Below are 13,935 nucleotides of genomic sequence, written 5' to 3'. Positions count from 1 at the left end.
CTGTATGCCGTTCCATTCTTGCATCATCAAATCTGTACACGGCACACATCAGTAGACATGAACAGCCGCAGATCGCCGAGGCTTTGGTGCCCAGCGTGATGTTGCTTCCTGCAGGAAGAGGGAGAGCAGAGGAAAAGCAAAACAGGACATCTTCAGATCTGTCAGGGGAGCAGCCCCTCTCCTCCTCCTCTGCCCTCGGGGGGAAAACTCACCAAAGGAAGCGCTCTCGCCCTCTCCTTTTATCCCCCCTGTTCTGCCCTGGCCCTGCTCTGCTCTCTCTGGGACATGTTCTCCTTTTCGCTAGTACTCCTCCTTTCCTCCACCACTCTGAATTAAACAGTGATGGATGTCACCTTGCACAAGGGGATATTCAGATGGCTGCCTGTTTTCCATAGATTGAATGTAATTATTTTGATGCGCTTTGTTTATTAAGTCAACTTATAAAAGACAGATGCTGACTGCAAGGTTCATTAGTGAATAGTAGCAAAGTATCTACCTTGGATAACTTCATATCAGTAGTTACCATACACTGTGCAGATCTCATCTAATGCCAGTAGATTTTGTGTTGAGAAAAAAAATCAAACATGTTATATTTATTGAAGATTCTTAATTATCATAATTATTCTCACACATGCCTGTTGTTGCAAAGTGGATACTCCTGCTATACATTTTCAGCTCTATGTAAAGTTACATGAATAGCGGGTTGTAATGGGAGCCAGAAGAGATTCTTCTGTGTTCCATTTGGAAAGACTAAACTTAAACTCTCATCTCATTCTCCGTTCCCAAGTAGCCCACCCCTTAACCATCCTTGAGGTTACCACAGCCACAGTTTCTGCTGCTTATGCGTGTGTGTCAGTGAGTGAGTGCAAAGTGTTTTTCAAATCTGCGAGATTTTGCCTCTCCGTGTGTGTGTCCCATTGCGTGATTTTCCTGTTTGTTATTTTGGTCAGAACGGAGGCTGAGGAGCTGGAATCGGAGAGGTTTGTGTGGCGTGCCATATGCAGAGAGTGACACGCCGTTGGCCGAGCATAGTGTGTTTTAGTGGTGTGTGTGGTTTCGAGATCATCATCGGACTCTGTTTACTGGACATGTTTGAAGTCGTCAGCAGTGGCCTCGAGAATCATCTCCTAGCATCTATTCAGTGTAAAATATGCAGAAAGAAAATAAGAGTCGAAGCCAAAATGAAGCGTTTCTTTTTGTATTCTTTTGTGATTTTTGCTTTCATTTCAGACCATAACTCAACGCTTGTTCCCCCCCCCCCCCATCTGACCCAGCAGTTCCTGTTAGACTAATAGTAAAATTGCCAATCATTAGCAAAGCATGCTATATCACTCCATTTATGAATAATCAAGAGATGCTGCGATAGAGAAGAAGCTAAAGAATACAGAAAGGTAATGAGAGAGGGAGAGAAAGCAGGTAAATAGACCATAGTGGACAGCTGGCGTTCAGACGAGGCTGCCTGGCTTCCCACTGCTGTCTTTCCATTTGGAGATTAGATAACATCGCTTACCTTATTCACTCCAGCCCACATAGTCTCTGCTCTATTGTACACGGGTAGACTGGCATGTTGAGGAAAGGAAGAACAACCTTGCCTGGTTGCCCTAACAACACTGCGGTTCAAAGAGAGGCTGTGAGGTGGGAAAGAAAGAGAAAGAGAGAGTATGGGCTATTTATGCAGGGCTTGTGCTTTTGCAGAAAATTGTATCCAATATTTTTTTTAGCATTCCTTAAAGAGGTGCTAAGTTTTTGGTGCAAACAAAATGTGACACTGTGTTCCTCAAAGCAATTCCCAAGATTTAAGAAAAAAAAGGCTTATATGATTACACAAAGCAAGCATTAAGCGGAAATAGGCATAAAAGTGGGAATTACGACAGACTTCTCCTTCCAGAAGTGTCAGATTAGAAGGCAACACACCTGCCACATCCTCTGTCCTTCTTCACCAAGCTTACACAGAGACCACCAAAAGCGGGGTGCCACCAGCACAGCACATGAAGTATAGCTCTGCCGTTCTGCACCATTAACTCGCACTGTTCTCACACGCAGCTCTACTGTAAAGGTCATTCTGTTCACCTCTGATTCTTCACCATCTTTCAGCTGCAGACCCACCCCCACCCCCCACCCACCCCCCACCCCTACCCCAGTCTGTATGAAGGAAGTGGGTGAAGAAGTCTCAAAACATTGCTCACACAGCTCTTCGTGCACATGGAAGAAAAGAAAAAAAATTAAGAGTGGTTAACAAGCCGCCGTTTGAGCGTTCTCCTCCCGTTCCTTGTCACCCCCGCGCTTTGATCTGTCTTCGGGGTGTCAGCTGGCAGCCATGTTTGTTTGCCCAGCGAGGTAGGCTACCTGTGTAATTACCTCTAACGAAGTGACTTGTTTTGATTTGGACTGAAATCTAATCCCCCCGGCTGGGATGAAGATGTGGAAATGGGTTTGAGGTTACTTGGGGATTTTGAAGTGGGAGTCTGGCTGTGACTAGCTGGGTTGTTTCAGGGAGGGTGAAGAGGTTCAGCCGGTGAGTATTAAAAGGAATGCTGTATTGTGAGGACAGCAATTTTGGCTTGATGTGAGTTTGGATTGTTACTGTTCATATCCACCCAGTGCTTTCACTGTCACTGTTAAAGCCCTGTTTATTTCCCGTGATGCCAGTCTATTTGCCTTTCACATAAATATAACAAGTTTATGCACAGTTCTGAGGGTCTAAGCATACCTACAGTTCAGCTCAAAAGTTCTCCCCTAGCTCAAAAAACACATACAGTACATACACACTGCTGATCCTGTGAATCATTTAAGGTCTGGCAACAGACCAGGAAAACCTCAAAGAGAATCTTGTTGGCAGGAGGCTGCAGCACTTCACCTCTCATTGAAGGTTAGCGAGAACACAATGAGGCTCTCCTCTGCCCTGGACTCTACTTTCACCTCTCTCCACATCTCCCTCTACGCTTTAACTCATCATTGGAGTTGTCCAGTAGTCTCCTTCTCCCCCACCTTTTTATCACGCATCAATCTTCATGCTCTTTTGCATTACTGTATACCCACATACACGGCTTTAAGGGGCCTGATTGCAAAAGTTTGCCATGGCTCCCCACTGACCCTCTCACCTGAGGCGGGTGAGTGGAAGCACATTTTCTAATCCAGCCCAGTCCATATATATGCACTGTTTTCACTTAATTTTTAATCATGATACATTCAGAAGTATGCAATAACACAAAGTATCCAAATTAAACAGTTTTACAAATGTTATTCCTCCTTTCTTTTTATTGTGTCATTGCAAAACTTTTTTTTTTACAGTAACTTCTTCTGCAAAACCAAACTCACTGCTTCTTCCCTTTTTGATGAATGTCCATTACACAGGACTTAGTGAAGTGGCAGACCATCCAGTTTCCCACAGACTTATGTTTAGAAAAGAACTGCTGACTGAGTCTGATGAAGGGCGATGTACGGTCATGAGTGGGGATGCGGGATGCTCTCATATAATTGTCTGAATGTTTCAAAGTGAGGGGATGGATTGTACAAAGAAGGGAAGTGTCTCTTAAACCTTCTGCGGAGTGACACCCACAATAAGCCATTTCCATTTTGTGCAAACTCGTGAGTACACATCTGACACCTCAAAACTAAGAGTACGGTGCATGCATATATCTGCACGCAGCCTCTCTGCATTCCACACTCAAACATTAATTCATACGGGCAGGGATGCAAAAGGAGATGCAGGGGGAGATTCTGGTGGTCAGTGTTTATTTGCTCTATCTCACGCTCTTCTTTCTGAGAGGAACAAGAGCCATGTTGGGGACGCCACATGAGGGCTGAGGGTACATCCTTCTCCTTCCTCTTCATCTCTTCCCTCTGTCCCTCAACCCACCCCCACCCCTCCCTTCTCTTTCCTGCACCTCATAAGGATTCCATTCAAGAGCGGCGGCGTGTTGTTGATGTTTAATAATGCAGGCGAGCTAGATGCAAATGAACCAGAAACCAGCCCAGTAAGATCAAACTAGGACAAGCAGTGAGAGCTGTCTCTCCCAACAGCTGTCCAGGACAGATGCACCACTGCTTATGGAAGACAGGAACCTCTGACCTCACATAAGATTATTAACCATATTTTAATGTATAATAACTGTAAATAACACATTAAGTCAAATATTATCATGTGTATTTCACGTTTTTCTTCCCATAGATATGAAGAGTCCCTGATAGTGTTAAGTAAGATTAAAAACCTCTTCATAAGCTTTGTTTTGGGGATTTTTCACCTTAAATTCCCAACTTTATGAAACAGAATAACATGCTTTCATTTGCTAGTGCTTAAAGGCAGTGTTTCTTCATTCACCCATATCAAAATACATATGCACACAAAAGGCACAGAGCACAGCTTAATCTGTCATTGTGCTATTATTTTTAAGAAGCAGAGGCTCCCTTGGGGGAAAATGGGAATGTAGGATGGTTTAAGAATATATTGGGAAAAGGGATAGTAGAAAAAATGGGACATTTTAAAAAGCCTTAATAAATAAGAATAGACCATTTTTAACAATATGAGGGTTCAAATTAATTCAAAATAAAACTAAGGCAATAATAATAATAATAATAATAATAATAATAATAATAATAATGTATTAATTTAATCATAACTGTGATAATAACGTTATCAACAACAACAATTATTATATAATTATTATTGTTATTGATGATGATGACGCTATCACAGTTAAGATTAAATTAATAAATTAGAAAAAAATACTTTTATACTTTTATACTACTACTAATAATAACAACAACAACAACAACAACAACAACAACAACAATAAGAATAATAATAAGAATAATAAGAATAATAAGAATAATAATGTTGTGAAAACTTACTGTTTTTGCTCCTGCCTGTTGTCAGAAGCCGGCTGGTCGTCTCCAGTCCGGTCGGTTGCTCTCCGGTCCCGACCTGACCTGGTGGTTCCGTTCGCCACATTCCACCCGCATGCGCAATTATAAACATCCTAGTCCCAGACCTGCGAGTGCAGGAAGTGCAAGAGAACAGGAATTCCACTCTTTCAAATTAGATTGAGGCCCGTTACAATGATGGCTCCTCAGCTCACTGGAGGCCTGCCTCACGCTCACATTATAGGAAAACTATGGCCTGGGAGTTGTACCTATGTGGGAAATAAGTTGTGGCTGCGAGTCTATCATAAAAAGTAAACTAAAGTAAAAGTAACTTAAAAGAGGAAAACATTTAAACACTGTTTGTTTTAGAATTATTGTGATTTGGATAATGTCGGTTTCTGTAGTCATCAGGAAGATGGACTAAATTGATATGGGCTAAAATCTATATCGCAGGCTTGTAATACACATACTAAACATGCTCCTAACTTTAGGTGCATTTACATGAATATAAATGAAATATTTTTTAGAAGTTATGGAAGTCTATCGGACTGTGTGTGGGTGGTGGGCCGGCGAGTTGGAGGCTTTTTATTGGGAAGTTTTTCCGCGAGGTGTCTGGGATCAAGCGATAACTTGAAAAGACTTTTGGAGGATGTGTATTTATCTAGGAAGAAGACACGGACTACTCTTGTCTCTCTGTGACAGTCTTTTGAGTCTCAGGAGTGCACGCCGCTATCTCGCCCATCGGATCCAGAAAATGTGCAGGGATAGTATTCATATCTGCTATCATTAAAAACAGGCAGAAATAATACGAAACAACAAAAAAGTGTTTGTGAGGTGGATTTTTATTCGTGGGGGGTTTTTTTAAAGCAGTTTTTGACAATTGCTAACGTGTCCGTGCAGAGAAGAAAACTTCAAATAATTGGAAGACATTTTAAAAAAATCATTGTTACTCTTCAGTTATACACCCTTTTATTATTTTTTCTATTTTCTCAGTCTACAGGCGAGGTTATTTATAGTCTATTTGTTTTTATTGTATGTCAAAGTTACCTTAAAAACAGGCTGTGCTCTCACATTAACATTCCTCAGGGCTGTCCTGAAGCCTGTAACTACTACAACCAGTTCAGGTTTCAGGGTCCTTGTTTTGTTTACGGATTGTAGACATGCTGTTTACAGCTTTGTTATGTGACGTGAAGCGCGTGCGCGGCGCGCAACAAACCCTTCCTCTATTAGGTTACAGGTAGCCTAATGGAGAGAGACGGAGCATAATAATAAAATTGCCCTAAGACCAGTAGCTTGAACCTGAAGAGACAAATGTCAAGTAAGTCCTCTTACAACACAGAGAGAGAAGAAAAAAAACATTTAGAGCCAGACTACCTGAACCGGAACCTAACGGGGTTACGTGGGGTCGTTTAGGCTAATTATTTTGTGACAGCAGCTGACCTTTATCATAAATTGTAACGTTTTATTATTATTATTTTCAAGACGTCATAGATTACAAAGGTAACAGACTGTGGAATTACCTTATCAAAAGGCTATATTTAAATAAGCACACCCGTTTTGAAAGAAATTGCTGATTAAGTTTTGCTATTTAGCATTTTAGCCTAAAAGCGGTGAGATACAGGGTTTTACGGGTGCTGCACGGGGGCCACCGGGGAAGTTTGAAAGGGTTAGAGGACTACAATAGATAATTCAAAGGGATAATAATGGGCTATATTTTGTAAAAGTTCCTTATTTCCAATTAAATTCAAATTAATTTTATATATATATATATATATATATATATATATATATATATATATATATATATATATATATATATATATATATTGAATGATTTTACCCCCCTTTGAGTGCAGAAGCAGAAAACAGAAGAAAGCCACAGACTTTTTGTGGAACAATAAAAGAAGACTAAACAAGTCCTGGAATCACGAGGTAAACCTAAACATTTCACAGCCGGGACAAAAGGGTTTATTTTTGTGATTTCTACTTTATTTGCTTAAACGCAAACCACTCCACATATAGATGCCCTGTATAAATGAGCACTAGGCAATATGCCTTCAAGTGCAATGGGAATAAACCTATAACTTTTTAAAGTGTAACTTAACGTCCATTTATAAGCATTCAGTCTTTGGTATTTCAAATTTAAAACTGATTGCTCTGAGACAGGGTTGATTTTTATGTTTTAGGGCAATTTCTTTGCATAAGTATTTTTTTTTTTTTCTTATGATTTTATAGCTCTACGGACAGGTAAGTAGGAATTCTCAGTGTGTTCTCTTGAATAATATTTGTAACATGATGATGACATGTTTTAACCAAGCCATATACTTGCAAAGCAAACCTGTAATGGCGGTGCAGAGATTATCGGGAAGTGCTGTCCGTCGTAAACACGTGAAAAAGACATTGGAGTAAGAAATAACATCGCGTCGTAACGCTCGAAAGTGTGAGTCGGCGGTAATTGCATGTTGAGAGATGGTTGGCTCTCAGCGCGGTTCAGCTGCTGCAGACTGGCTGCAGACTGGGTGCAGGGTGATGACACACATGGCAATGCTGCTCCACCTGCAAAGACTCCCAAAGCACGGAAATACACTCCCAGAGAAAGCCGAGGGGACCCTCATGGGTGGCCAGAGAAATGTATACTTCACCACGCACTTCCCTCTCCGCGGTGAGCTAATTAAGCAGCACTAGCTATCCGGATTTTGTAAGAATTATGTAGACTCTACAGCCGTTTTCAAATATGCATGACTCTGGTGAGAATGTGTGGACCAGATCATATATTTTGGACTATATATTGAATTTACTGCAAAAAAGTGAAATTTTATATTTCACATTCAAACGTGGAAAAATATAGATATATTAAACAGAATTACTTTGAAAATTGGAATACGTTTGTTCCAAATATTTAATTTTGGGGTTGTTTTGTGCAAAGACATACTTCAGGACATTTCTTTATCTGTTTTTATTAGTATTATTATTATTATTATTAATAATAATAATAATAATAATAATATTTTCCACCCCTTTTTCTGAAAAGCTTGCTTCCTTTCTGACTCAAACAGCAGAGTCAATCATGATAATATAATATTTTGAGCAACGAATTCACTAGCCATAAGCATAATTGTATTCTTCCAACGAATACCTGTATTTTTATTTTCATTACGCACTAACAGCTTCAGTTTTCCTACAATGTTTTATGCCTACATTTTACTGTAAATAGGTGTTTATCTCGCATATTAATACTAGTATTTTGAACCCTTTCTGATTAATACAATTTTCAACAAGTGAAGAAGAGCTCTTTTTTCATTGACTGGAACCACGGAAGGCGGAACTAAAATACGCACAAATCACAAAGCACTACGTCGCTCGGTGTAGAGCGCTGGAGCGAAAGCAGCCTGTCAGTGGCCCTGAAAAAAACAGGGAAAAGGGCTGGCCTTACTGACTCACAGTCCAAAACTTGGGTTGCGAGTCCATCAGAAACCAGCTTAGAAAAATCTCAGCTGAAGAGAGAGGAAGGTCTGGTGCGTGTCGCGTACTGATCCGCAAAATTACAATTAAGATTTCTACGTGCGCAATTTGGAGGACAGTTTTCGACCCACTGGTGCATCCTGAGATTCGGCAGCGCAGCATTTCACCGATCGAGACAGAAGCGTCTGAAAGGTGTTCTTTTTCAAAGTTTAGACAGGACTTGTTTGTTTTGGTGTGTGCGCAATGATGGCCACTTACCAAAACCCGGAGGATGACGCAATGGCCCTAATGATCCACGACACCAACACGACCAAGGAGAAAGAGCGCCCAAAAGAGGAGCCGGTTCAGGACAAAGTCTCTGAGAAGCCGGATCCGTCCCAGAAACCGCCGTACTCCTATGTCGCTCTCATTGCCATGGCTATCCGGGAGAGCTCCGAGAAGCGCCTCACGCTGTCCGGCATATACCAGTATATAATCACCAAATTCCCCTTCTACGAGAAGAACAAGAAAGGTTGGCAGAACAGCATCAGACACAACCTGAGTCTTAACGAATGCTTCATAAAGGTGCCGCGGGAGGGCGGCGGCGAGAGAAAGGGGAATTACTGGACCCTCGACCCAGCCTGTGAGGACATGTTCGAGAAGGGGAACTACAGGCGACGCCGCAGGATGAAGCGGCCTTTCAGACCCCCACCAACGCACTTCCAGCCGGGGAAGGCCTTGTTCGGAGGGGACAGCTATGGCTACCTTTCTCCACCCAAGTACCTGCAGTCTAGCTTTATGAACAACTCCTGGTCGTTGGGCCAGCCACCCACTCCGATGTCCTACACATCCTGTCAGATGGCCAGCGGCAACGTGAGTCCGGTGAACGTCAAGGGGCTGTCAGCCCCCTCATCATATAACCCTTACTCCCGGGTGCAGAGCATGGCGCTCCCCAGCATGGTGAACTCTTACAATGGCATGAGTCACCATCACCATCCCCATCATACGCAGCAGCTGAGCCCTGCCACCGCGGCACCACCTCCGGTCTCCTCCAGTAACGGAGCCGGCCTTCAGTTCGCGTGCTCCCGCCAGCCCGCGGAGCTCTCCATGATGCACTGCTCATACTGGGAACACGAGACCAAACACTCGGCGTTACACACGAGGATTGATATTTGAAGTTTACCAACTGGTCCGTGAAAAAATGAAGACTCTGGGAGAGAGAGACAGAGAGGTAATTCCTGTGATTTCAAAACAGAGCCGACAGTATTTTGAAGAGACCACTCTGACTCAGATCTCTTCGGTTCCAAGCTGACATCTAAATGCCGACGGGGAGCTATATGCACGAGGTGATGCTGAGAAAGTTTTATGAAATGGAAACAGGAGGTAAAGGAGTCATCGGCTGCTCACTCATCAGGTAGCACAACCTCTGGGAGCCATTTCGTGCGCCTGTATTACACTTGGACTGATGGCCATAACTCGGTATTGTAAAATCAAAATTGTGGAATGAAAAACTGATTATTTTTAATGGATAGACATTGCTGACATCGGTCCAGCTGTATTTTTGGTGTGCGTAATGATTTATCTCAGCTTTCCTTCGGCTTACTGCCGAAAGACGTCCTAATGAAGTCAGAGTTTTAATGTGTGATTAAATCAGAGCTAATTTTGGCTTTCTTAGTAAGCTGCACCGAGAAAGGCCTGCACGGTGATACTTCACCTCCTGCTGTTAGGTTTAAAAGGTGTGGGTAGAGATCCAGCAAACTACCAAAAGAAAAAAAAAACAATTCAGGGCTTTTCATACTTTTTGATTACATGTATGTCTGATGTAAATTCCAAAATGACGCCAGCCAGTGTCAGATTTTGTTCTTTCTAAATATCGTTTTTATATATGTATATATATAAATGTGATTAGTTATGTTTCATTAATGTTGGGGCCATGTTTCATTTTAATTAGCACTTTCCCTTTTTTTTTCTTTTTTTTTTAGGTTTGTCAATTTCTTAATAAACTTGTATTTCTTAAATAATTCAGTGGTCATGAAGTAATCTGTTGTATGCTTTAGGCTATTATAGTAACCACTGCTGGCAGTAGGCGAGCAATCAGCAATAAACAAATCTGTGAACCTAACACGGCATGAAAGTGCCACATTGGTTATGATGCAGGAGTTTTTTCACAGCTTGTTCAAGAAAGAAAATAACACTATAATAATAATTACAGCGGCGGGGTCGGCTGAGGATAGGCTTACATAAAAATGGCTGATAGGCGCACTCAGTGTCGCTTTAAAAAATTAAATATGTATTTTATTGAATTGTTTGGCTCAAATTATGCACATTTAAAAAATTATCGATTTATTATATTAGTGTGACCACGTAAAAACTTTCTCTTTCAACTGAGGACCAGTGTCTGCATTGTGTGCAATACAATAAAAACACATTTAGACTTATTCATTACTATTTATGCCCGCTAAGGACAATTAATGCCATATGTTTAATATTTTATATTTTTCCCATATCCAGTGGCGTTGTGTGTAGGTAACAGTTCTCTTTTTTTACTAGTTAATTTCATACAGACAAAGAAACAAAATACACACATAAACTGAAAAATTTCCGCTCGTAATTTATGATCATAAATATCTAAATATACGTATACATCTAAATAGTCTTTCTCTATAAGTGCAGCAACACTACTAATGCCTTCTACCGCTAATAATAATAATAATAATAATAATAATAATAATCTCGATATGATGGTGGAATTGATTTACGGCATTAGTTTATTTTCTGTTTGCGTTTTTTTTTTTTTTTTTTTTAGATATGTGTATTGCTACTAAACAAACAAACTCAGTTAAGGTATATATGTATGTATGTATGTATAGATAGATATATCTATAAATATAGATATATATTTATAACTGTCTCAGTAATAGTAACCCGTTACACGACGAAAAAAAAAAAAGATAAAGTCATTCATCCCAAATGTAGTTTACAAAATATTGACATCTGCTGACAGTCTTCTCTGAAGGGTGAAAGTGGGGCTCATTCAGACAGCTCCTCCTTCTTCCCTTCTTTTTGTTTTACTGAGAGATTGCAGAACTAAAGAAAATAAAATTCCATGAAGCCCAGAAGAACATCCATGAAGAAAATTGAAATACCCTCTTGGTAAAATTTGATCTCAACCTCTTCCCTGCTTTTATCACAAAGCATCGACATATTGGCGTTATCTGCTGTCGGCGTTTACATCTGAGTGATCGATCACTGCAAATAAAGTCTCTCTTTTGAATAGGTTACAGCTTTCACGCACATTGAATTATTAAGGAATCGTCAGAATATAATAAATATATTATTTCCTAAATTAATTATTGGATTATCATTTAAAGATGACAAACTCCCAACACATGACTTCAGGGCACCACAGGAGGCGCATCCAAGCATTCACCTCGCTCCAGCTTTTACTCGTCACAGGGACGGTCAAACAGGGTCATCGTCCTGGTGCGCCAAAATAAGACGCAAAAAAAAAAATTCTTTTTTTTTCCACTGCAAAGACCATCGGTGTCTGAACGAAAGCCACACTTACGGCGCCATGGACATGCACATTACATGAGGTTTTGCTAAAGTAAGCTAATCGTAGGCAATTATTTCATTGCACATGTACAAAATGTATGTGAGTCATGGATAATTTAAGTCATGTATTGACAGAAAACGTCGCATAGACTTTTTGCAAGTATATAAACGAAATTCAAACGATAGGTTTTTTGGGGGTGGTTGGGTTTTTTTGAGGACTGCATAAACAAGGAATTCTCGCCCATGGGTATTGGCTGCTGATAAAGCGCATAATTCACTTATAATCCTCAGACACAAAAGTCAGCGCATGTCGCATGATAACTGTTTTTCATTTATTATTCAAGCGCATAAAGAATCCAGCGAGAAAACAGCACTTCATTTCATCATAACAGACAGACTCTGCACAAAGTCATAATCACAGATAAATTGACTTGACACCCGGCCCAACTGTAAACAGCGTGTCTTCTTCTTCTTCTTGCTCAGCAGCAGGCAGCTGTCGGGGATCAGTGAGCTCAGACAACCTCTTAACATTGTTGCCCAAAGCTCGTATAAAAACTGCGGGAACAGAAACACAGAATGAAAATGCCATCAGCCGGGTCTCACCCAGACACTTCTCCATCCTCCTGTGTGCAGAGGGAGCGTCGAGGCAAGCCTGAAATGTAGCTGTGTACGTTCTCAGCTTCCTCACATTAATGTTTTGTAAACAATAAGGAGATAAGGGCGCTTTTGAAAGGCAACTGTATTCTAAACAAGCTTCCAGAAATAATAAATACAGGGGTTTAACAAGAAATAATGTTTCGACCAGTGCAACCCTTTACATAAACTGTCCAACCAGAGGTGGAGTTTATTTTATTTCTGTTTTCCTCCTGATTTAAAGTTGGAATCCATCAATCAGTACAGCAGCTTTTGTCATATATTAATTGATTTATTTGTGCGTTTGTTTGTTTGGGTTTTTTTTTAAAGGAAAGTGGAACTTTTAGTTTATTAACAAAGTTAATTATTATTATTAGTAGTAGTAGTAGTAGTATAGGTCTATTTTATATGACAATGCTTTTTACGCTTTATATTGGCGAAAGCCTTTCTGCACCAAAGGCTTCCATATGCTAAGTAAACATACATCGCTCTTTCTGTCTCTCTCTCTCTCACACACACACACACACACACACACACACACACACACACACACACACACACACACACACACACACACCTTTCTAGTTAAACTTGAGGACCAAAAAGCTCGTCTATAAAAGGCGCGAATATACAAAGACGTGTGCGGACTCGGTCGCGGCAGGTGTGCAGTTGCGCAGAAAGGTTGTCATTTCAGCAGGGCGGCAGGGAACAATGGGCCTGCATACAGGATGTCTCGGGGGGCTGAGACAGATAAGGCCAGCCGAGGTTCAGCCCAGGCGACACAGGCCTGCTTTAATATAGTCTTCTTTTACGCTGACCTCAGGAGTTTATTATATATCGAATTCATTATGAATGAATTGGTGGAAATTTTTTTAGACATATAAGAGCAGCTTCCTTCAGGCCTTTACACTAAGAGCCCGTTTAGTAGCCCATATATATCTATATGTGACTGTCGGAAACAATAATAGAGTTCGCAATGACATTAGAGCTGCTGAGACCTGAAGAAGAACAACGATTTAACTATGGCGCGCACAGCCTTATGGACACATCTCCTACGTATCATCTTAATTGCAAAGTGACGTTTTAGTGACTAGCAGGAATAACAACAGCAACCGTGCAGTCAGAATTAAAATAACACTGGCTAATTATTATTAAATGTGAGTCGAGTGCATTTCTGTATCTGTGAATATTTCTGTCAATCATAATTATTTCTCCACAAGGTGAAAAGGTTTAGCGCAATGTGCGGTTTGTTTTCACGCGTCTTTTCCGCAGAGCGCGTTCTGAATAACCATGATTGTATCCTTTGTTGTGCTCTCAGAGATGACAGATTATAATCAACAAGACGAATGAGGTCAACTCATTGTGGAGGCAACGCATTTGACCCTCGCTTCTTCTCCGTCACACACACACACACACACACACACACACACACACACACACACA

General features: G+C 40.8%; 1 protein-coding gene across 1 annotated transcript; it reads left to right on the top strand.

Annotated features, from left to right (window-relative positions):
- Positions 1-8,257: 8,257 nt before the first annotated feature.
- foxl2a (forkhead box L2a) lies at positions 8,258-10,325 on the top strand. The gene has a single exon (XM_031741555.2). It carries the CDS (start codon positions 8,569-8,571, stop codon positions 9,478-9,480), a length of 912 nt encoding a protein of 303 aa, XP_031597415.1. The 5' UTR covers positions 8,258-8,568; the 3' UTR covers positions 9,481-10,325.
- Positions 10,326-13,935: the final 3,610 nt, after the last annotated feature.

This window comes from Oreochromis aureus, linkage group 14 (assembly GCF_013358895.1).
Source record: "Oreochromis aureus strain Israel breed Guangdong linkage group 14, ZZ_aureus, whole genome shotgun sequence".
Classification (NCBI taxonomy): Eukaryota; Metazoa; Chordata; class Actinopteri; order Cichliformes; family Cichlidae; genus Oreochromis; species Oreochromis aureus.
Note: the sequence above shows the minus strand (reverse complement) of the source record. Positions and strands in the feature narration are given on the sequence as shown.